This window comes from Excalfactoria chinensis, chromosome 13, assembly GCF_039878825.1.
Source record: "Excalfactoria chinensis isolate bCotChi1 chromosome 13, bCotChi1.hap2, whole genome shotgun sequence".
Classification (NCBI taxonomy): Eukaryota; Metazoa; Chordata; class Aves; order Galliformes; family Phasianidae; genus Excalfactoria; species Excalfactoria chinensis.
The window spans coordinates 14,938,303-14,960,779 of NC_092837.1; the positions used below are offsets into that span (position 1 = coordinate 14,938,303).

Sequence of the window (22,477 nt, forward strand, 5' to 3'; positions counted from 1 at the left end):
TGGGAGACCAGCCCAGGGATGGAGATGTGATCTCCGTGGGCAGGCTCTGCTTTGAAGCTCCCTACAGTCCCTGGCTTCAGCAACCAGGCTCTGGTCCAGCACAAGGCACTTTTGGGCTTTTATTGGGAAAGACTAGTGAATTCTTAGAGTCTGAAGAGCACATCTAAGTGATAAGCATCCAGATTCCAGGCTCAGAGGAAGCTCCAGGAATTGCTTTGGCTCTTTCATTCCCTACTTCAAAGATGCACAATGTCTACAGCACTTTCGGTTGCTTTGGGAACAAACCCAAAATTCCTAGCTCACAACTCATTTGTATATAATCTGTTTGTGAATTTTGCTATGAGATAAATGCAGGCTGGCAAGAGGACACTGTTGTTTATACACCGGGGCTGGTGAGCACAGAGCTTTGCAAACAAAGAGAGAAAGGACTGTCGGGGTGGAAATGCAGCTTCCTGTACCTCTGAAAGCAAATGTTTGCTCTCCAGTTTCCCCTTGGGTCTGCACATTGTGGAAAGAGGGTCAGGCAAAGGCATCCCTCCTTTGGTCACATTCCCATAGGAAGCATCTGTTCTTCAGCATATGTTGCTGGAAAAAAAAAACAACCATAAATACAAACAAATGTTTTTAGGTTGCTTCTGGTTCACAGGCACTTCTAGCAATTCAGGGTAAGTCTGAAGGATGGAGATGACCTGATGGTTGGTTACATCCTACACAGAAATCTCTGCTGGGTCTGTGGGACCTCTCTGCGGATCCATCAGCTGAAGGTCAGTCAGGGCCATGCACAGTGGTGTTCATCCAGCTGAGCCAGCCTCCTGGCAACCTGAGCAGGGAGAGGAGGAGGGTGATGGAGGAACTGGGGCAGGCACAGTGCAGGAGTTGGGCAGGATGGGGTCTGAGGTGGGGACACACCTGGGTGTAACCAACCTGATGTCCATCTGCTGGGTGAAGGGGTTTTTTTTTGTAGCTTCTACTGAAGATGTTTGATGCTTATTGAACACTGGGACATGCCAAGCAATTATGATATCTCTACAGTGCAGAGCTGGAGCAGGAACATGCAAGGACATGATTTTGTACCTCTGGAACTTATAGTGCTTTATTTGTTTGGGAAAAGCCCCAGATCTGCTGTTTCCTTCGTGTCCTTGTGTGGGGACAGGCACAGTATTGATGTGGGAGTCCAGTCAAGAGTCATCCTTCAGAATCAAGGTCACATCATGCCATGCAGGGCACCCCATTCCCTTCTGGGAATCCCATCTCCAACATGGCAGCATCTCTTCCTAAACCTGCATGGCTCCCTGGGAGCTGGTCTCCACAAATCCTCCCCCAGCTCTCTTGAGGAAAATCCTGGGGCAAGACACAGGATTCTCTGGGTCAGTGATGGCACCTAGACAGTGATGGGGATGTGGCCAGACACCGTGTAGCTTCTCCTATGTGAACCCCCACAGTGTGGGACCCTCCCCTCCTTGCTTCTGTAAGCATTGAAAGGGCTCTGAGTCAACCCACCCCTGATCCTCTGATGGCTTCAACACTCTCTCCAATTTCTACTCAAAATATACTCATGAATAGTTTATCCCACTTGCTCTTGTGCCAACACTGCCCTATAGTTTAAATAACAAGCTGCCATGCTGATGTTTACCTTTCCTTCCACCTAATTCTCTCCAAAATATTTATAGAGAGCAATCATACGTCTTTCAGTCGCCATTCTTTTTTTGTTTGGATTAAACATCATGGGAAAACTCCTCACCTTTTCCATGAGCTGAGAAGGACTGGTGAGTTCATACACCTGGATGAACAACTGCAACAACCCTCCAGCTTCACGAAATGCCAGATCAAACCAAATGAGAGAGATGAGAGTCCTCTGGGGATGCCTCCCCTCCCCTGCAGGAATCCAAAACGCCCAATCTCCAGCACGACAAGCTCCATCCCACTAAGCCTTCTGGTGCCCTCCAAAACATCAAGCACAGAAATGCATGCAGATCCGTGGTCACAACATGCCCACAACAGCACTAACTGGTCTCATCGCCTCCTATGGATGTGGCTCTGAGCATCCATCTCTGTATGCAAACCCTTCTACCTGTGATGGGGTCCATCTCTGGACAAGGGGTTCCATCCTGGGCTAGTGCAGCTGTTTGATTTCATCATGGTTCCCTGTACAGAATAACTGGATTTGGGGCTCTGATAACATCATCCCCTCCCCAGGAAGTATTCCAGCTCTCATTGCAGAGGGATGGCTCAGTCTCTGTGCTCAAGGCACCACCAATTGTGGTTGTGTTATGGCCTCCTCCAAGCTGCCCACACCTTGCCCAGGATCTCTTCTTCTGGGCCACATTGATGCTCACACTCATCCTTCACTGTGCGGTAGAGTTGGCTGATGAGGGGGAGGAAATATGGGATCTGGGAAAATATAACACGAGGGCTGACCACTCTGGGCTTTAGAACAGGTTTTAAAGGAAGTTGTAATTAAAAACATCGAATAAAGAGAAAATGGGATTAAGTGCCACATGGATTTACCAAAGGCATAGTGGGGCAGGTTGGGTCTAATAGCTTTCCTTAAGAAGGTAGCTGCTTTTCCAGACAAAAGAATTGAAGTAGATCTCATCTCCCTGAACCTCAGTCAAGCATTTGATGTAATGCACATGAGAAATTATTAATTAAACTGGTGTAGATGGGGATTAATGGAGAAATGATAAGGAACAGGGGTGAGATGGGAAATGGCTGGAGGGGAAGCAGCAGCGGATAGTGTTAAAAAAGCAAGCAGCAAGCTGCAGGCAGGCTACTAATGGAGCTTCTCAAGGATCCATTTGGGCTCTGATTTTACTTAATATTTCCACTAATGATCTTTGCACAAAAGGTAGGATACTGCTGATAAAACCTGCTGATGATTCAAAGAAGGAAACCAACACATGGCAGCAATGGAATATCAAACAGGGGCGACCGGGTGACCTGAAAGACTGCAGAGTGAGACCTGGAAGGAAATTCAATAGCACAAATGTGAGGTCAGGTTCTTTGCTACTGATGCAGGAACTCCGGCTGTAGCTGGAAGTAAATGAAAAGCACCAGGAACTTGCTAGGGGAGTCAGTCACAGCACAGCTGTGAATTGCCAGTGTGGTGGAGCAGCAAAACAGTGTGTCTGAACTGAGCTGCAGGCATTGCTGGAGACAGAGCCAGTTATCAGTGAGTCCTCACTGGGGACATGATATGGCAGCCCTTCTCATTGTGGGATGCCCACCATACTGCAGGAAGGGCTGTGTGGGTGCCCTTTGGGATGGTGGGTGGCACTGGCACAAGAGGAAAGAGGTTTCAACAAACCATGAGTCCTATGGGGCTGGGAAATAGAAGACCTCTGGATGATGAAGTGCTGGTGCAACCTGCTATGGGCAACCTGTACTGAGCAGGCTTCCCCAGATCTACCTGACAGCTAACTGATGCAACAGGGTGACAGCAGCACCATCACCCTGTGTATCACTGCACCCTTGGAGCATTGGCACCAAGCTGGTGGAAAAGCCATCCATCCAAATATGGCACCTGTCATACACTCTTGTCCCTACATAAGGGTGGCCAAACCTCCTCCAGGGCCATGTATTTATTCGTGTCTTAGCTCTACTGCTGGATTCCCTACTGCAAAACTCCCTCTGGTTCTTTCGGCCTCCTTGAAGCACACAGCCCTGGGAGGCTGCAGGGAGCTGCACACGCTGCTGCTGATGCTCTGCCTTCCCTCCCGATGGGCCGTGATGAGGCTGAGGTGACACTTCTCCATCCGACCTGACAGCTCAGGACACTCAGCCGTGCTGGCAGGGTGCACACGCCGCGCACTGATGCCAGCTGTTTCTGCTTCCACTTCATCACTCCTCTTGGAGCAGATCCTCAGCGCTGGCAGCAGCAGCAGCTCCCCAGCACAAGGCTGTGTGGATGTTTGTTCCTGGAGGAAGCTGTGGCTGTCTCAGGCCGGTGCTGGGAACTGCCAGGAGTCCCATGGTGATGTGACACCTGGATACCCCATCCTGAGTGCTGGGAGGTGTAACATGGGAGCCCTATGGCAGTTCAGAGGGGAGGATGTTTTTGCCACTTAGAGGGCAGCTGCTGAGCTCCTGGAGACAAACATGAGCCTTTCATTTCCCCCTGAAAGGGTGCCACCTTTTAGTAACTGGAAGCAATCCATGAACACACAACCTCACTCCTGTACTTGTGAGCAATGAGCACGAACCCAAACTACCTCCATCCTGGGCCAAAAACAAAGCACAACTCAGGGAGATAGCAGGCTATCTGTGATCTGTGAATCCGTGATTCAGGCTCTGTAGCCAGGCTGAGCTTCCACTTCACACCCAGGATCTGCACAGCACTGGGAGAAAATCTGAGGTGATTGCTGAGCCTGATCCCATCAGGCCCGTCCCCGTAACTTGCATCCCATAGCACAGGGCTGCCTCCACTTCAACCATGGGGTGCAGCACCCAGGGATGGACATGATGGAGCCTTTACAGCCCACAGAGCCCACCCTTTTCCAAGGAACCAAATACTGACTAATGCCATGTAAGGTGCTGATGCAGTTCTGAGTTGGCCAGGGCTGCTGGCACTGAGTGTGGTCAGTGGTGCTGGAACACACAGTGTGCTGCCGTGACACCTGCCTGTCATCACGGTGTGTGCTCACTCCAGCAGACAGGGACACTTTTTCCTTGGGGTCAAGTGAGCCGTGAGTCAGCCCAGAGCAGCGTTTTCCTGTTTCCTTTGTCCTTCTGCCTCCCACTCCGAGCCTGCCGGTAGAAATAAGAATTCTTGCTCTGTTAGATGGCTGCTTTTCCTCCTCTCTATAATTAGATCTTCTTATTGTCTGCTCGCTGCTTGTGTGACCGTATCAGAGCTTGGCTTCTGCTGTCAGGCAACCACAGGGCATTCCAGTCCAAGCACCGCTGATTTCTGCTTTTATCCATCTGAAGAGATGAATGGATGCTCTGCCACGCGGGTGCTGGCCGTGCTCCACGCTGCAGCCAGAGCTGAGCTCCGAGGGAACACAGCCAGAAGGGCCCTGCATTGCCTGCACCACCACTGCTGGAAAGGGGGGTGCTGAGCCCTGGGGGATCCCTGCCTGGAGTCCCCATGCTCACCCCTCTCCTTTTTGTTTTTTCCTTTCCATGGGTGATTTGGGAATAGGAGCTCATGTTTCTTCATCTTCTTCAAGTGTTCCATGGTGGGCAGCTCCTAGAGCGAAATACCTCATCCATGCCATCTAACACATTGGCTAAATACTTTGAGTCAAGGTATTCCAAGTAGCTGGAAGGATAACAAAGCTCGGAAGCCTGGGGGAGGAAGGTTGGAGATGAGGGGACTTAATGTGGGGAAGATGACCCAGGTGTCCATGGGGAAGTGTGGATGGGGCAGGTAGGGATCTGCACAGCAGAGCAGTGGGCACAGCAGAGACGAGGAGCTGCCACACACAGGGACATGTGCAGCAGGAGGGATGGCAGCTGCAGCATCGGGAGAGCTCACAAACAATCCCCAGCAAATAACAGGGCGGAGGAGCCCCAGCTGCTGCCAGCCAGACTCCATTCTGCCCATTTCGAGCAAGCCTGGAACGCAATTTGTGCTCTGACAGTTTCCAGTCCATGCTATGATTTTTTTTTTTCCTCCTAACTCAATTTTGTTCTAAAATGAACTGCCCCAAAAAAAGACACTTTGTATTTTCAGGGAGCGGCGATGTATTTTTGGGGTGCTTTAGCAGCACATCGTGTGATGCCCGCACAAAACTTCCGCACCCACAGAGTGATGCTCTGGGTGCACCCCAAAGGGGCTGGATGAGATGGAGCAGTCCCAGGTGCCCCCCAGCACAGCGTGAGGGTCCCATCATCTACTCAGATGTACAAAACAAGAAGTTGTGCTTTACTTTTTCCTTTGGTTTCAACCAAATCAATAGGAAAAAAGAGAGAGAGAGAAGAAATACAACGTGTCTATTCGCATCTGATTTTATTTTAATGAGATTAACTGTACCGCTGCTATCCAAATGTCTGCTTCAACATTTCCAAGCTAAAGAATTTCTGTCTTTGTTTAAAATGACATTTAGGAACAAATTTAATTTCGGAGTTCTGTCTACTTCTGTTTGAGAAAGCCCAAATTGCAATGGAATATTTCGGCTTTACTGACACTGAACGTTCGCTCTGATCCAAAGGAAACCCTTCCAGAACTTCGTTCCTTCAAAAATACATATATTACCAAAAAGCGGAATCTGACGGGTCTGCTTCATTTGCAAATGAAGGAGAAAAGAAAAGCAGTGACATTCTCAGCATGTGCTGTGACAGCGCAGCTCTGTAACTCACCCTGCAGTGACGGGCTGTGGGTTCCCAGTGCTGCCCCAGTGCTGGGTTTGAGGGTGCAGGAGCACAGCCCAGGAAGGGTGAGGAGTGGTGGGATGCGGGGCAGTGCTATGCAGTGGGCTGCCCATGTCTCCAGTGGTGTTGTCCCCATCGAGGCCACCCCCAGAAGATGCATCCCATCCTTCTGCTGGCTCTTTGTCAATAGCTCACAATGTGCCAGAACCTCTTGGGTTCCTCTTCTGTAGCACTTCAGAAGGAGGATCTGCAGCCACTGTGACCCCAGCCACACAAGGGACTTCATCCAGGGATGGATTAAGCCTAATATATTTGCTGTCACAGCTCGGGCTTGACACTTTTCTCCTGCTCCTGAAGTACTGTTTGCTCATCAGTTTGCTCCATTTATTAAGCTTGGCCATTGCTTGCTGGCAGCTCCAGGTCCTGCCCATGGAGCACAGCCCATCTCTTCTGAGTTGCCTTGGCAGCATGGGGAGAATCAGGGAGGTGATGCTGAGGCTCTGTAAGCAGCAGGGAGGGTCTTGGGGACTCTGGCACTGAGTCATATGGGGAAGGTCATCCTGCAGGTACCCACTGGCAGCAGGCTGAGAAGCCCCTCATGGGGTGGTACATAAAAGGTCTGAGGTGATTGCAGGAGCAGGGGCAGAGTGATGGAACTGCCTGAGAGGTGAAAGGGAGAAAGATGGCTTTAGCAACCATGCCAGGGAAGCCTCAAATACAGGAGAGCAAGTAGGGGCCATTAATAAATTAGGAAAAAGATTAAATTAATGATGACTCTCAAATGACTGAAGCGCTGCGCGGTGCTCTGAAATCTGCCTTTCACCAAAATAAAGTCAAGTAATCTAAGGAGCACCCTCAGACAATAAGGAAATAAAGAAAGGCTTGTCGTGTGTGATTTCTGAGTGCAGGCAGTGTGAACCAGCACGGATCGGTGGGGCTGGGGGCACTCAGTGCAGAGCGGGTGGGACTGAGCTTATGAAATAAAGCATTGCCTGACAATAGAGTTGTTGTAGTTACAGAGAAGCAGGAAATTACCAGAGGATTTGGAAAAGGGAAGTATACCAGCGTGCATGAATAGGCAGCGATCCCAGCAGCGATAACTTCACGGCTCCATCTTCAGTCCAACAATAGGGCTGATGGCCAGGGAGACTTCTGGAATGAGGAACAAGTGTGATGCCAGCATGCTGTGTGCCCACTTCTGCCTCAAAGCCCATCCTCAGCTGTTTCTCCATCATGTAAGGAGCTCTGCATTGTGCTCAGGGATGGATTTGTTCCCGTGTTCATCCAGCTGCTATGGCCCGAGTGCTGGGACATGTAGCCAAGTGAAGGTCCTGATCAGTTAGAGCAAGAGGTTAACAAACAAGTGTCAGCCACTACCCATTCTGGGGTGAAAGCATAGAATTTTAGGTCTCCTGGACACAATGTTTCATTACACAGAGTTGGAGGGGAGGCTACAGAGCTCTCACCTGGAGCATCAGGATGGGTCCCTGCTCCATGACCTGCACCCATGGTGCCTGCAGGGCCAGGAGAGCCAGCCCGACTCTGTCCCTCCTCACAGCTTGAGATCTTGCTCTACAATAACCAGGAACATCTCTGGGCTTTGGCCCACAGCAGAGATTTCAGCCCATATTTTGCTGAGAGCGAGCACGGTGGAAACGAGCTGAGCCTGGGGTGAAGATGTCAGGGACAGAGTGGGTCCTGCGGTGCTGATGTCACTGTGCTCAGGGACACAGGGGAAGGACTGAAGGGACTGAAGGATGGGATTCGGGAGGAGATTAAATGAACTCAATCCATCTGGCCTGGGCCATCCATCATGCAGGCAGCAGCCGGATTGCTGTCTCCAAGTGCCCAAAGGGCACAAAAGCAGAAGGAGGAGGAAATTATGGAGTGGGTTTGGGGTAGCAGAGAGCAACAAGAAGGGTCAGGATCTGGCTCAGGCCATCCAGCAGCAATCTGGGGGCTGAGCCCCATCGTGGCATGAAGGCCATGAGATGCAGTGCCTGGTGGTGTATGTGCTGAGCTAGGAGGTATGAGGAACAGCATTCTGCAGAAGGTCTGCAGCTGTCCCCCCTCACCCCAGGGGCCACCCTCATCCTGGTGGCACCGAGGGCACAGCTTTGGGTGCACAATGAGGGCCCCCACCTGCGCCAGAGCCCCGCAGTGCCCACACTGCTTTGCTCCCGCCGCCGGCACAGCGCTGCCTGGCTCGGGCTCTTTATCTGCTTTCATTTTCCGTGCACACCTCTGGGGCACTGCACGGATATAAAATAATCAAAATGACAGTCCCCAGATAAAGGCCACTTTTGTTAAGAACACGCCAAGTTCTCATGTAAAAGCATACAAATGGCAGTTTATTTTCTATCTCAGCACCTTCTGGGTCTTGCGAGCGTTGAATACCTCGCCAGCCCAACGAAAATACCCTGGTCAGCTCTTTCACACTCGTGCAGCACATAAAGTCCAGCACCAGGAGTGAATAACAGCAGCTTTCATTAACCGTCAGGCAAGAGCAGAGGCAGGCTGAAGTGCTAATTCCAGTTGGGACCCGTTCAATAGCAAATTAACCTGCCAGCGATCTCCCAGTAGGCTACTGAGCAGAGCAGAAGGAATAATTTGAAACTAGGTTTGTAGAGGTAGGTAATATCTTTTTTATTAGATCAGCAGATAATTTGTAGCCAGATATTTATTCAACCAACCTTGGTGTGGGCGAGTGGCCATCCACCTCCCCACCCCCCCACGTCTGAGTAAAGAGAGAAAGTCTGTGCTCTTTGCACGCAGGCAAAATCCGTGATGGTCCCCACGCATGGGGACACGTGGAGCTGGGAGTGGGAACACTTCAGTGCCACGAGGTTGCTCTGCATGAGCACCTGCTGGCTGCACCCAAAGAGGGGTGTGGGCTGGAGAGGACTGCAGGATGCCTGTGAAGCTTTTTTTTCCCCACCATGTCTGGCTGCGAGAGACAGCACAGCCCGGCAATGAGCGGTGCTGCAGGAGCATCACGTCACCGGCACGGAGCCGCGTTGGCTGCGCAGTGCCCGAGGAGGAGGATGCTGTCTCCTGGCAACCCCCACTCCTGTCACATCCATCAGCATCCGCATCAGATGCAGCGCGGGGCCGATTGCCTCCTGCAGCACCCCTCTGCCAAGAGGCTATGGCTGGGGCCGCTGGGCTTTGATGAGTGCTCATGAGGCCCCCCAGTCAATACGGCTTCCCAGCTGCTGAGCAGCCATCGCCAGCCCCCCAAAATGGGCTCTTGTGCTGCTGTGGGCAGGAGGGGAGCAGCTGCGGGGCTGGGCAGTGGCACAGTTTCTCATTGCAAAAGGAGCTGCTGTGGTGTGGAAGGGCTTCCCTGCAGTGCAGAGTGAATGGTACAGAAATGGTCATCCTCTAGGCTCAGAGGAAGGTCTCTTCCATGCCCATGTCCATACCTACATCCACACCCACACCTGTGTCCATATCCATGCCCAAGGCAAAACCTACACCTATACCCATGCCCACATCCATGTTGAGCTGCCATCAGGCTGTGTGTATCACCAGCTCCGGGTGCCTGGGTCCTTCCCTGAGCCTTCCTGCACACCAGATTTTCTCCTTCTGGCCTCCAAAGGGAAGGAGATGTGGCAAAATATCTGTGCTTTCTCTGCTGGTGGATGGAGGATGTGTGTCCTTCCAAACCCTGCCCTCACCCAACAGTACTCTGAGAGCAATCATCCCTGCTATGCTGATCCTATCACATGCTCCCATGTGCCTTGATGCATTTCCCAGTATAGAGTGGCTTTGGTTAAAAGGGATCTTAAAGATCATCCAGTTTCAACCCTCTGCTGTGGGCAGAGTTGCCAACCCCAGATGGGGCTTCACAGGGCCCCATTCAACCAGACCTTGACTGCCTCCAGGGATGGGTCATCCACATCTCTCCATGTGGTCTCCATTGCCCCTGGCCACGCAGCTGCATCCTTCCCTTCCCTGCAGCCATACCCTATTCCAAGCTCCCAAACTCCCACTTGGTGATTGTAGATCCATGCAGATGGAGACACAGAGAGGGATAAGAGGCAATCAAGGCTGTGAATTGGCCCAGGGCTGTCTGCCAGGACCTCTTCTAGTGACTGGCAAGCTGCCTTCATGCTCACAGCCCTGCAGCATCAGCCTGTTTGGGGATGGCCACTGCCAGCCCAGAAGGGGGACAGGGCCAAGGCTGAGAGCTGTCCCTGTTGGAGGATGCAGAGAGGTGGATGGAGGAGGAATGGGGGAAGCAGGCAACATCCAAGGGGACCTGTTTCCTCTGGAAGGAGATGTTGGATCCTGAGCTGCTTTCAGCCAGGGACTTAATTTGCAACCGATTCAGCAGCAGAGTAGCATCCACGCCGCGGGGGGACCGGAGGCTCTCAGCATCCCCAGGCTGCTGCGAGCAGAGAGGAAAATCCCCAGTGCCCACAGTCGGGACAGCAAAGGGGATGGAGCAGAACACAGAGGAGCAGCCACCAGCTCCTGGAAAAGAGCCAGGAGGGCTCCGGGCTGCTGGGGGAGAGGAGATGGGAGGGGGGGAAATGTCATAGAGGGGAGATGGGGGGAGAGGATTGGTGGGGAAGGGAGAGGAGCGCCTGACGAGGCTTATGGGAAGGGGAGGTCGACAGAAAAACTAATCGAGGATGATTGAGGGAGGAGAGGAGGGCGAGTGAAAGATTGAGACGGAGTGATAAAGAATATGTCAGACAGACAGGAAAACTAATAAAGAATAATAGGCACCCCCAGCCAAACGCAACACACACACCTGCCCGTGGCTGTGTGTCAGCTCAGTTAGTGCATGCAGGGACACGTGGGGATGTGCCCTGAGCCCCCCCACAAACATATGTCCCACTGCACAACACAGCACTGCCTTGCTGGGACCCCTTCCTGCTTCAAGGTGTGCACAAGGCTGAGAGCTGCCTCTGCAGGGCTGTGCTTTCTCTGCTGAGTATTGGTTGCATGATTGCTGGTGGGGGGGCAGAGGATGCTCCCAGCTAAGCATCCCCCTTCTACCACCCATGACCAGCTCTGGGCAACACCCCATGTGCAGTCCCAGGCAGGGCTGAGCTGAGTCACCAAACCCAGCCCCATGGTGGGGTGCAACCCTGTTCTCCCTCTTGTTTTGGCTCGGGAAGATGGGATGCTGGCCCTGATTTGGAATATCACCCTGTCTCAAAGGAAGATGGAGGGGTGACATCTGCAAAGTGTTTGAATGCTGTCTGTGGCACGCTCAGCCTTCACTGGTGGAGTATGTGCCAGTATCGCCTTGGGATGGACTCAGAGCTCTGGAACAACAGAATGCTTTTAATTTTCCTTTTATCTCCTGCAAGTTGGAGCCATGAGCACAGTTCAGCAGGTTGCAAAGCAGGGGGAAATGGCTTCTCCTCTGCATGCTCCTCTTTGGAAACAGCAGCTCTCCCCACCCTCCTCATTCCATTTGGGAGCAGGTGGTGCTGACAGCAGTTTGGGCAAGCATTTGGTGAGGGAGCTGTGCCATGGCACAGCTCCTCCACTGGGCAAAGAGGAAAGATGTCAGCCCGTCTGGTGGGCTTCAAGAGGTACCACTGAGCATCCCAGCTGCACCCGGAGGTGGCTGCAGCAGTAACGCAGGGATGTGGAGCCACCAGCACCTGCCCATGTGTGATGCGATGGAGAGCTTCAGCCCAAGGTTGGACGTCTGAAGGACCTCTGGTCCTTCACCCCCCAATCCCAGCACTTTGCATCTTCCCAGCTTGTAGCTGAATGCTTGCAGCTGTTTGCTCCCTGCAAAGCTTTCCTCTTGCTTCGATTTTTTTGCTGCAGAGAGGCCAAGTGGAAGTGGTTGCACGGGATGCACGTTGGAATGAGGTGTTTAGTGTGTGGGCACAGTAAGGTGACCTTTATTAGCCATTTCCTGATGAACAATGTGATGAAGGACTGTCCTGGGTCTGCATGGTCTTGGAATAACCATCCTGAGCCTGGAAAGCAGCTTTCTTCTGAGCAGGGATTATTTAGTAGGGCAGGAGAAGGGAAATACAGCTGAAAGGCATCGTGGGGCTCTCAAGCATCCCTGCAGCACTGCAGCTGTGACAAGAAGCAGGAGGGGGTCTTTGGAGTCCACCCTGACTCCGCAAACCTCTCCTTTAAAGCCTCCTGAAAAGAAAAAAGAAACCCTTCTTTTCTCCAGAGGCCAACCTGGTGATTTATGGATTTGGGGCTGCTTCACAGAGTAAAAGTGGGCTCTGCAACAGCCAGAGGCTGCCTGTAATGAGATCAGGGTGGAGAGAGAGGCTTGGAGAAGTCTGATAGCTGCTGCACCAGGACAGTGAGAGTGGGAAGCTGCCCTGTGTGAGCAGTGCTGGAGCTGATGGATGGGGATGGAGAAGTCTGCTTGGTGAGGGAACATGGAGCAAAGTGCATCTCCATTTGCACTGATCCCACCAGGGCTGTTTGCTCCAAGCCCCATTGTTAAGAGCACATCTGTTGCATGGACAGGTGGGGGAGAGGGCAGGGTGCGCTCCTGGAGGGGTGGAAATACAGTGCCTGCAACTCCTGCTGTGGTGATGGGGAAATCCAGCAGCTGCAGGATCTGCAACACAGGGAGGTGATGTGGATGAGAACGGCACATGGGGTGCAAAGCTGGTAGAGATGCTGTGAGTCAAGTGTGTGGCTGCAGAGCTGCTCTTCTCCCCCATTAGTGGAGGGTGCCATTTCCTTTCTCTTAGGGAGCAGAAGCTCCTGCTCTCCCGCTGGTACCCCAGCCCTCTCACTGTCAGTCTGCCTGAGCTGCGTGCTCTGCTGGGGCTCCAGCTTGAGAGCCTCCCGCTGGGGAGGCTGTGCTGCCTCAAATCTTCTAAATCCCCTCCATCACAGCACCAGACAGGTAGGTCCCCTCTGCCCCCCACTGCTCACAAATCCCAATCATCCTGCAGGCAATTACAGAGGCTTCTCTGCAGCATGACACCCCTCCTGCCCTCGGGGCTGTGCCAACACAGGCAAGGGTAGGATATGTGGCCTTACTCATCGTCTTCATGGCAGTACAAGGAAGGATGAGCGCAGTGGCCACCACCTCCCTGCAGGCAGCAGAGAAGGAGGATTTGAGCTTCCCCAGCTCCTGATTCTGCTCCTCCTCCAGCACCTCACTGTTGGGTTATTAGGGTGAAGGCCATCACTGCCCTCCCCATAGCCAGTCCTTCTCTGTGGTGCCTTAGGAGCAAGCAGACATCGTAGCATACAACACATCTCCTGCCAGAGGGATGGGGACAGTTCCTCAGTTGCTGCCAACTCGTTTGAGCCTCCAATTCCAACCCCAGGCTCCCCTATTGCTGTGCATCTGCAGCCACCTCTGGAACAAGTGCTCTGCCAGCCCATCACTCACCCCACCAAGTCACCACAGTGTGAAATCTCACCTGGCCACCTCAGCCAGGTCTGTGCAGAGCTCTGCTGACTCCCATTGCCCTCCTGCTGGCTCTGCTACCCCAGTATCAATGTATTTCTTTAAAGGTTCAGGGAAAATGAATGAGGCAGTTCTGCAATTTTCACCCAATTCCCTGTTTCAGGCTTGCAGGAATGCCAGAAGGGAGGAACTGAGTCAGGGAACCAAGTAAACACAATCTCCTCTGCTTACTGACAACATCGATTTAAACTTCACAATGATTTTACTAAGCAGAGCCCTGCTGGGAGAGAGCCCCGGGAGAAGCAGTCTCCATTAGGAAGATGGTGCTGCTGCGCTCAGGCAAAGCCAGAAAGATCCCAAACCTCATCCGAGCTACCCTGTGAGCATTGGGGATGAATCTGTCAGCGCTGCTCAGCTGAAGCTGCAAGGTGGGGCCCTCAGGGGATGATAGAATAGAGATTTCCATCAAAATACAAGTTCCTGACCCGGCACCTTCCCAGAGCATACCCAGGCTCTTCAGTGCAGTGAGGCAAGGGGCATTTTGAAGCAGATGTGCTGGAGAACCTGGGGCAGACCAAAGCTCATACAGCACGTGGACCCCTGCCCATGCTGTCCCTGCCTGGCAACACTGCCCCTTTTTTGGATGTCCTCAGCCAGGAGAGGCCACCAGGCAGCGGGCAGGATGCCCTTCCCCACTGCCTCCCCACATTACCCTGGAACAATGCTTGTGGACCCAACAAGGACACCATGTCTGCATCACTCTCAACTCCATTTCAGATCTCCACGATTCCCAGCACTGTGGGAGCACCCTGAGGTCACCCCTCCCAAAGTGGGGCTGCCTGGGCTCCCCAAACCCACTCTACAGGCAATATGGAGGTCTGTGTGCCAGCCCCAGGCATGCAGGGTGGCCGCAGCATCCTCCCAGCAGCATCCCCTCCCACACCACTGATCGATAGTGGTTGCCATGGAAACCAAACAGTTTCCAGAGCAGCTGTAGTGGGGTGGATGCTCAGGGCTGTGCTGAGGGGTTGAGGAAGGTTTGCTGCATGGATGGGTGCAGGGAGAGAGGCAGGGGTGTGGTAGGGAGAGAGAAGATAGGAGGGACAGCAGATGGTTCCATGCTGAAAGAAGAGGGAAAGAAGGCACACTGTGGAGTGACCAGGGGGCTGCACATCCTGGGCTGAATGGGAGAAGGGAATATGATGGCACAGTGCAAAGCCAGGGCAACAGAGATGTCCTGGGATGGGGTCTCTGCTTAGGAAGCCCCCCGTGGTCGTCTCCTTTAACCTGGGGTGGGTCGGTCCTGTCAGCCCTGGGGGTTTCCTTGCTGCCTGCCTCTGTGCCAGCTGTGAGGTTCTGGCACCACCCAACATCTGGATGCCCGACACCTGGAGATGTGGCCCTGATGTCATGATCCTCACCCCTCCACCCTGTCTCAGTTGCAGCTTGGTCATTGCCTCTTGGGGTGAGAAGCAGCAGATCCCCCCTGTATGGTCAATAGAAGAGTTCAGAGTGAGTGGAGATGGTACAAGAGGGGTCTATAAAACCCTGCTGTGCAAGCATTCATCCCCTTTTGGAAGCTCTTCCATCCCAGGGACAGTCTGTGGCTCCCAAGGTAGTTCTTGGTGCCATGGCAAACCCTGGCCCTGCAGCTCAGCAAACAGCTGTATATGGCACCTATGTGCACCCTCTGCAATGAGCCTCATGGAGATCTGCACAGGGGCAGGTAGGGAAACCCAATGGCTGCTCCTGCTGTGAGATGGCCCAGATGTAATCAATGGATCTAAAGAACCTATAGAAAACAAGGTGTGGTAGAGGAGAGGATGAGGGGTAAGAAAGGGGCTCAGATGATCAATGGTGGAGGCTCCTTGCTGCCTGCATGTCCTTTCTGCTGTGGGAGGCAAGATGTGGGAAGGAGACGCCAGGCACAGCATCCCAGTTTTCACACTTTTATTGTAAAGCTTTAGGAAGGGCTAATTACAATGGAGTTGGTCATCTGACAGCTCAGCAAACAAACAGAACAGGAGAGAACGGAAAGGGGATCACGACGGTGTCATGCTCACTGCTCTGAACAGAAAGAGTTACAAGGGAATCAATTGTGCTCACAGCGCCCGGGGAAAACCAAGCCCAAGGCCGAAAGCCTTCCCCGCACAGGGAAATGCATCACACATTGAGAGCAATACAACCTTAGCAAGAGGAGTTGCCTTAGACATAGGTCACCATCTGAAAAATAGTTGGGTACTTTGCTCTGCCGTAGGATTTCTCCTTTAGAAAAGCTACACCTGCATGTACATAAAACTGTACAAAAAACAAGGCATCACAAGCAAGGAAATGAAATCTCGTATAAATAGAACCAACACTGAAGAGCTACAAAGGGGTCGCTTAGATCCTTCCCACGCAGCCCGCCTGCTCCCTGGCTCCCACCTTTGGTTTTACCCCTGGCTTGTCCTAGTGCAGTGTGAGATGCGGTGAGCCCCCCTACAGAGGCATCCCACCTCCTCCTCTTCCCTGTGCTTGTCTAGACTGGAGCTCGTGGGGAGTATCCCCCCACGTGCATGGAGGCTTTATCCTTCTGGCTTATAATTGTGCAAATGAGCTTCTTACCAACATCAACTCTTCTTTTTCCCCACCCCCAGGACTAGTCCCCAGTGATACCAACTTTCATTCCCAGTGCCCCTTCTCCTAGCACAAATGTCCAGGGTTTTCTCCTCCCCGGGGACCCACTGCCAGCCTTGGCACCCTGTGGAGAACCCATTCACTCTGGCCTTTCTTTTCCTCACTATACACCCACCCTTACCCCCTAAGACAACCATCTCCTCTCCCCACTGTGCTTGCATTCAAAGGCCCAGCCCCACCAACCTTCTGAGCATCCCCAAAGGAGACACGTAATCCCCTGTATCTTCTTCCCAATGGCACTCATCCCAGTGGTACCCATCTCCACAGAACCCACCCCAATGATTCCCATCCCCATTGCACCCATCCCTATGGCTCCCATCTCAATGGCACCTATCTTTATGGCTCCCATCCTCATGGCACTCATCCCTGTGAGGCCCATCCACACAATATCCACCCCCATGATACCCAAACCCACAGAACCTATCCCAGCGTTTCCCATCCCAATGGCCCCATTCATGCGGTACCAACCCCTTCCACCCCTCTGAGCTCCCTGGGGACCCATCTCCTCTACACTTCTCCCCAGTTTGCGACACGCTTGCACTGAGAACATCGCCAGGTGCTCCAGGAGACAAGACAGCCACCCCAGCCACAGGGCTTGGAGCATCAGGATCCTTCTGGTGACCCCGAGTAGAAGGAAGGGAGCTCACCCGCAGGCAGTAGCCTGGGGAAGCTGCTCTTGGACAAGCACCCCTCAGATCTGACTCTGCCGGGGGGGGGTCCCCAGGAGGGGCACTGGACACGGCCGGAGCCGCGGGGAGGTGTGAGCAGTCGAGTTGGCAGTGGAGTCAGAGATCTTGGCCAGTGCGGCCAAATTGCACATTCTGCCCAGTTAGGCCCTGAAACTACAGAGCTACAATTAAAAACAAGTTCAGGAGCATGACCTGCTCAGGCAGCCAGGCCAGGAGAAAGAGGTCCCGCTGGCAGAGCGGGTACCCCCAGCGGGACATCCCCCAGAGCCACACACCCACCCCACGCTGGGTAGGGAGCAGCAGCAGGGGCCAGGAGGGGGGTCCTGCCCCCCATTGGCACCCTGAGGTGCTGGGGCAGGTGGGGAGCACGGCTAGGGCACCGTGTCCACTCAGGGCACAGGGAGCTGGCACCGCCAAAGCAAAGGGAGAGGAGCTGCTCAGAGGGGCTGCTGAGGGGAGGTGTGCAGAGGGTCCTGCGGGCACCCTGTGCTGGTCAAGCTGTTGGCAAGAAGGGCCCCGGGCTCTCCCCATATGCAGACCGGGAGAAACCATCCTGCAGCTACCACTGGTCTCGCTCCCTAAGGAAGATCCCAGAGATGAAGACAACCGATGCAATGCGCGAGTATGGGAAGAACAAGGGTGCAGCACAGCCTGTCCCCACATCCCAGCAGGGAGGGGGGAAGCAGGGAGGGTGACCCGGGAATGAGGCATGAGTCCCCCAGATCCCTTCTGCCAGGGTCCCCCCGAAAAGCAGGCAGAGATGCTCAGGAGGGCACCTGGGCATCCCCTCTGCGGTGTGCACATCTCCAGGAGCACCGTCCCCACTGTCTGCACGGTGTCACCCCTGAGAGGGGGCCGGGGCAGCGGGGACTGGGCAATGGAAGAGAAAGCTGGAGCCCGTGAGAGTGGCCCTGGGGCCTAAGGGCGGTGGGACTCCAGCAGGCAGGGGCTCGGCAGCCCCCAGCGTGACCCTGAGACAACGCTCCTCCTGACGAAGGCAATGGTGGCTTACAGGCGGACAGGACGGAGGTCGAAGGCATGGCACAGCCGGCCCCACCAGCAGCCCTGTTCCCAGCGGAGGCACCAGGCGAGGGGCTGAGGTGCCGCAGCTGTCGATGACCCCCTGCCAGCGGAGTGAGACTGAGGGCTTCTCCGGACCCAGCCGGTCCCTTGCCTGGGGATGTCCCCATCCCTCCTCCGGCCATCGGGCACTGGGACACCAGAGACACCCCCGGCACGGCCCTCGCCTATGGCACCGGGCAGTCCCTAGGGACCCTGCAGCTTGTGGGCACAGTGACAACGTTCCAAAAGAGATCCAGACTGACAAATAGCTGAGTCCCTACAGTCTGGCTAGGGCTGCCCTCTCCTCCAGCTCCCCAGCTGCTGTTTCAGGGACTGGTCACAACTCTATTTACAATATAGAACATGAGTGTGGGCCGGATGCTGCGCTCCCGCGGGCTCTTCCACACAGCAAACCATTGAAATCTGGAACTTGCTCCCTGTGGATTGGGTTTGTGTGTGTGGGTGTGTGTTTGTTTAAACGTCTTTTGTTTCAAGGACAATAAAAAGTTTCAATCAGGCAGGACTTGAATGTCATTCCTAAGGTTCGTATTTACAGGAGTCTACAACAAAGAGCCAGGCAGCTCGCTCCCTGTGCATGGGGGCAACCTCATCTTATGCCCCAGGGACTCCACCAGCTCTACATGGACCTTTGGTACGTCAGCCCTCCTCCCCAGCCATGCCCTCTGCACCAGGAGCCTGTCCAGCCTCCCCGACCACGCAGTTCGGCGACAAGCACCTGCAAGTGCTGGGAATTTGGGGGTCGGATGCCTTCACCCCTCCCACCCGCCCCAAGGAATGGGTTCTAAAGGTGCTCCTTCCATCCCTGCCTCACCCTGCCCGCTGTCCTTGCAGCCTCTGGGCACCTCCACCACCACCCGGAGCAGAACCGGCCACAGGAGCCCGTAAAGCAACCAAGTTTCAAATGTTCCTCCAGGATGCTGGCCTTAGAAGCATGTCTGCTCCTGGCCCCTCGGGCCAGCCTCACAGGTAGATCTCCCTCTTGGTGGTCTGGGATGAGGGGGTGGTGGCTGGCTGGAAGTCCGAGGTCTGGGTGAGAGGAATTTCCTCCATGGGGGAGTCCTTGCAGGTCTCATGGCTACTATTGGAGAAGGCACTGTACGTGGGGAGCAGGCGGAGGTTGGCCATTTTGGTGCTGCGCTCTTCTGAGAGTCTGGGGCTGCCATTCCCGACTTGCTCTTGACTCCCTCTGTCTTGGTAAGGCACAAAAGTGGAGAGTTTGAGGGCGTTCTTGGGCCTGCGGCTGGGGGAGGATTGGCCGGGCATCCAGCAGGTGTCGGAGTGGCCGAACTCCGTGCACTCCCGGGTACAGGTCCCAGTCATGGCTACATCGGGCAGGGGACGGAGATCTGCAGAGAAGCAAGTAAGAGCATCGTTAGGCATGGACAAGCCCAGCAGGTTGGTGGGGTGAGGCTGGAGCACAGCTCCCATTGGTGGGGACCTCTCCCCAGAGGTGACCAGGTAGGGACTCTGGTTCTCCTTTGGGAAGAGGAGCAGATGCTGAGAGGGACAGGCGAACATATAGATATGAGGAATGTAAGCAGAGAACTCAGAATTCCCAACAGCTTTGTCCCTGGGGACAAGCACCCTACAGTGGGTGCAGGTGGGATCATAATGCAGCAGAGCTCACTGAGCCCACCCCTAGGAGTCATGAACCATTCGGTCCAGACTTGCTGGGCTTTTCACTGCCCTGAGTACATCCAGCCCTGCTCCTCACTAGGTGTTCCAAGGACCCATTGGAGGTTCCTTCCCAAGCCTAGCTAGAGGACGTCAGCCATCTCCCAGTCTCTCAGAGTCTGACACCTGAGCAAAGAAAAACCTGGACAATCCAACACCTACCCCCAGAGAGGTCAGACACCCATGAATCCCTGTCCCAGAAGCATCCAAACCTCTCTGTGTACCAAACACCTTCCCAGATCTCCAGGTATCTGAAGGCATCTCCTGCTTGTGGGAAGCTCTGGCCATCAGCAGCACCAGGTCATCACCTTGTTTCCTCTATGACAGAGGTTTCCAGGCCTTGCTGCTCTTGCCAAGAGTCTCCAGAGGCCCTGACTTGGAATTCCCACCACTCCCATAGCATACCTATGAGACCTGTTCCAGGCACGAGCCATCTTTCACTATCTGCCCCACTTGGGCATAACAGAGCCCCCTGCCACTGCCTGGGACACATCACTGCCCCTGGCACCTGCTGGCAGGTCAGGGCTCAATCTGCTGCTGGGTTGAAGGGACCCACAGCCCTAGCAAAAAGCAAATTGGAGCCTTTCATGCTATGCTGAGGCTTTGCCTCTGCTAGCATGTTCCTTCTGCCACCAACTCAGGGCTTAAGGTCATAGGTGATCCCAAGTCACCCTTCAGAGCTTTCATGCACCAACAACACTGAGGTCTCTGTGGGAGAAGGCTCCATATGATGCTGGGAATGGGTAAAAAGGGTCAAATGTGAGAGCTAACAGGATAGGCATGGAAGAGAGGCATAGTTAGCAACAAACCAGTGTGGGAACATGTCTTGCCCTAAAACGATCCCCACTGCAACCCAAACTCTCCCATCCCCTGGCACACACGTTGGCTGCGATATCCTGGCAGCAGCCCCAAGGACATACCTCCGTGCAGACCCCTTCACAGCCTGCTCCGCTCAGGGGACTCTAATGAGGATCAGAAAAAGGACGAGAGGGTCACATCAGTGCACAGCCCCAACCTCCAAACACCCACCCTAGGATCCTCCTGCTCCCTTCCCCATTGCACTGCAGCAAGCCCCAAAATGTCCTCATGGTACCCACTGCCTTCAGGCTCCAGCCTCCCAAGGCTGCTTGGCCATCGCTGTGTTTCTCCATCTTCATCCTCACCTCCCAGCTGACTCGCAGAGCTCAAGGCCACTTGGTTTGCGGTGATGTGTTCACACATGGACACAACCCACTGGGGTGGGTTCGTGTGGGCACTTGGCACCGTGGATGGGCACGCACGGAAGAACCCATGCACAAGGGACAGCCATGCTCATGCTGCAGGGTGCAAAAGCCAGGGACCAAGCATCAGAAGAGCCCACAAGTGTCACTGTGAGTGCTGTGCTTGCCTATGAAGGTCTTTGGGATTGTTCTCAGAGCCATGGACCAACTGTTGTACTACTCCCTGGGCAAGTGCAGAGCTGCCTCATTTCTTTCTCTGAGCTGTAGATAGAAATAATCAAACCCTGTTTTCACCTCTCAGCACTAACAGGATGGCCACTGGTTGGTTGGACCAAGGCCACACTGTGCTGTCTTTCACTTGTGCACAACAAGCAACACCTCTCATCTCCTTTCCCAGTACACAAGTGGGGCAAGTCCTCACCATACCCACTTCCTGAAGGGCTCAGTGCTGAACATTCATGTCATGGGATGCTCCAGCTCCAAGGGAAGGTGGTCTGCCGTGGGACAGAAATAATGCCACCTCTCCATCAAACAAAGCCATGGAGATTTCCTCACACCAATAGCAGCTGAGAAATCACAGGGCCAAGCAGGAACTCGGTGTTCAGGATCTTTTATTCTGCTTTTCCCATTGTTTATTTCTGGCACGAAAGCCATTTTCCAGTGCTGTCTCTTGCAGTGAGATGCTGGCATCAGAGCTCTCCCGCTAAAGGAGCGCATTATGTGCCGCAAGCACAACCAGCTCTGCTTCCAGAGCCCGGGAACGGGCAGGGTGCAATTCCTGAATAGCCACAATTTACTGCAAACACGACCCCACGGCCTAATTCTCAGCACATGCCGGTGGGCTGGAGTTCAATGTGCCACCACGAGCAAGCACAACTCTTTAGGGGTAAGCAGCAGTGAGAATTCAGCTCACAAAGGGCTGGTTCTGGCTGCGGTGTCAGTGCAGACACCGTTTCCCACAGCCTGCTCACTGCACCCCAGAGGGTCAGCCTATCCCACTATCAGCATCTCCATGCCCGGAGGGATGCGTGCTTGTTTGAGCATCCACACCCGCTGGTTCCCCCCTTTCTATTGCTTGGCTGTCTCTGGCTGCCTGGGGGCTGCTCGGCCTCATTGCATAGGAATGAGCCGGGGCAGTAAAAGTCGCATCCCTTTGAACTTTCCAGATGAAAAGGGCCTTTATGGGAGATGCATTCAGAGATGCGCCTGGGTCCCGGCCCTGGCTGGAGGAGGGGAAGCTCCCTCCCGCAGCCCTGCTCTGCAGCATCCAGGGCACCTCTTTGTGCAGGAGGCTGTGCTGGGCCATCTCCTTCGGGAAGAGGCACATATTGGTGCTGCTGCTAATTAGCTCTCTGTTTCTCGCTCGCAAGGGCTCTTCTAGTAGTGTTATTGCTCTTCGTGGGGATTTCAGCAGTGCACTTGAGTACCATTAGGGAGGAGACAAAAGC

General features: G+C 54.0%; 1 protein-coding gene across 2 annotated transcripts in view; it reads right to left on the reverse strand.

The window, feature by feature from the left end:
* Nucleotides 1–15,622: 15,622 nt before the first annotated feature.
* The window catches only part of PCDH1 (protocadherin 1), a 47,999-nt gene continuing 41,144 nt past the window's right edge, over nucleotides 15,623–22,477 (reverse strand). The window contains exons 5-6 of one of the 2 annotated variants that reach the window (XM_072348604.1): nucleotides 20,730–20,771; nucleotides 15,623–19,481 (exon numbers count right to left, since the gene is read on the reverse strand). In XM_072348604.1, coding sequence (XP_072204705.1) covers nucleotides 20,746–20,771 — 26 coding nt within the window. In that variant the 3' untranslated portion in view covers nucleotides 15,623–19,481; nucleotides 20,730–20,745. The remainder of the gene's footprint in view (nucleotides 19,482–20,729; nucleotides 20,772–22,477) is intronic. The other variant, XM_072348603.1, reaches the window with a different exon arrangement.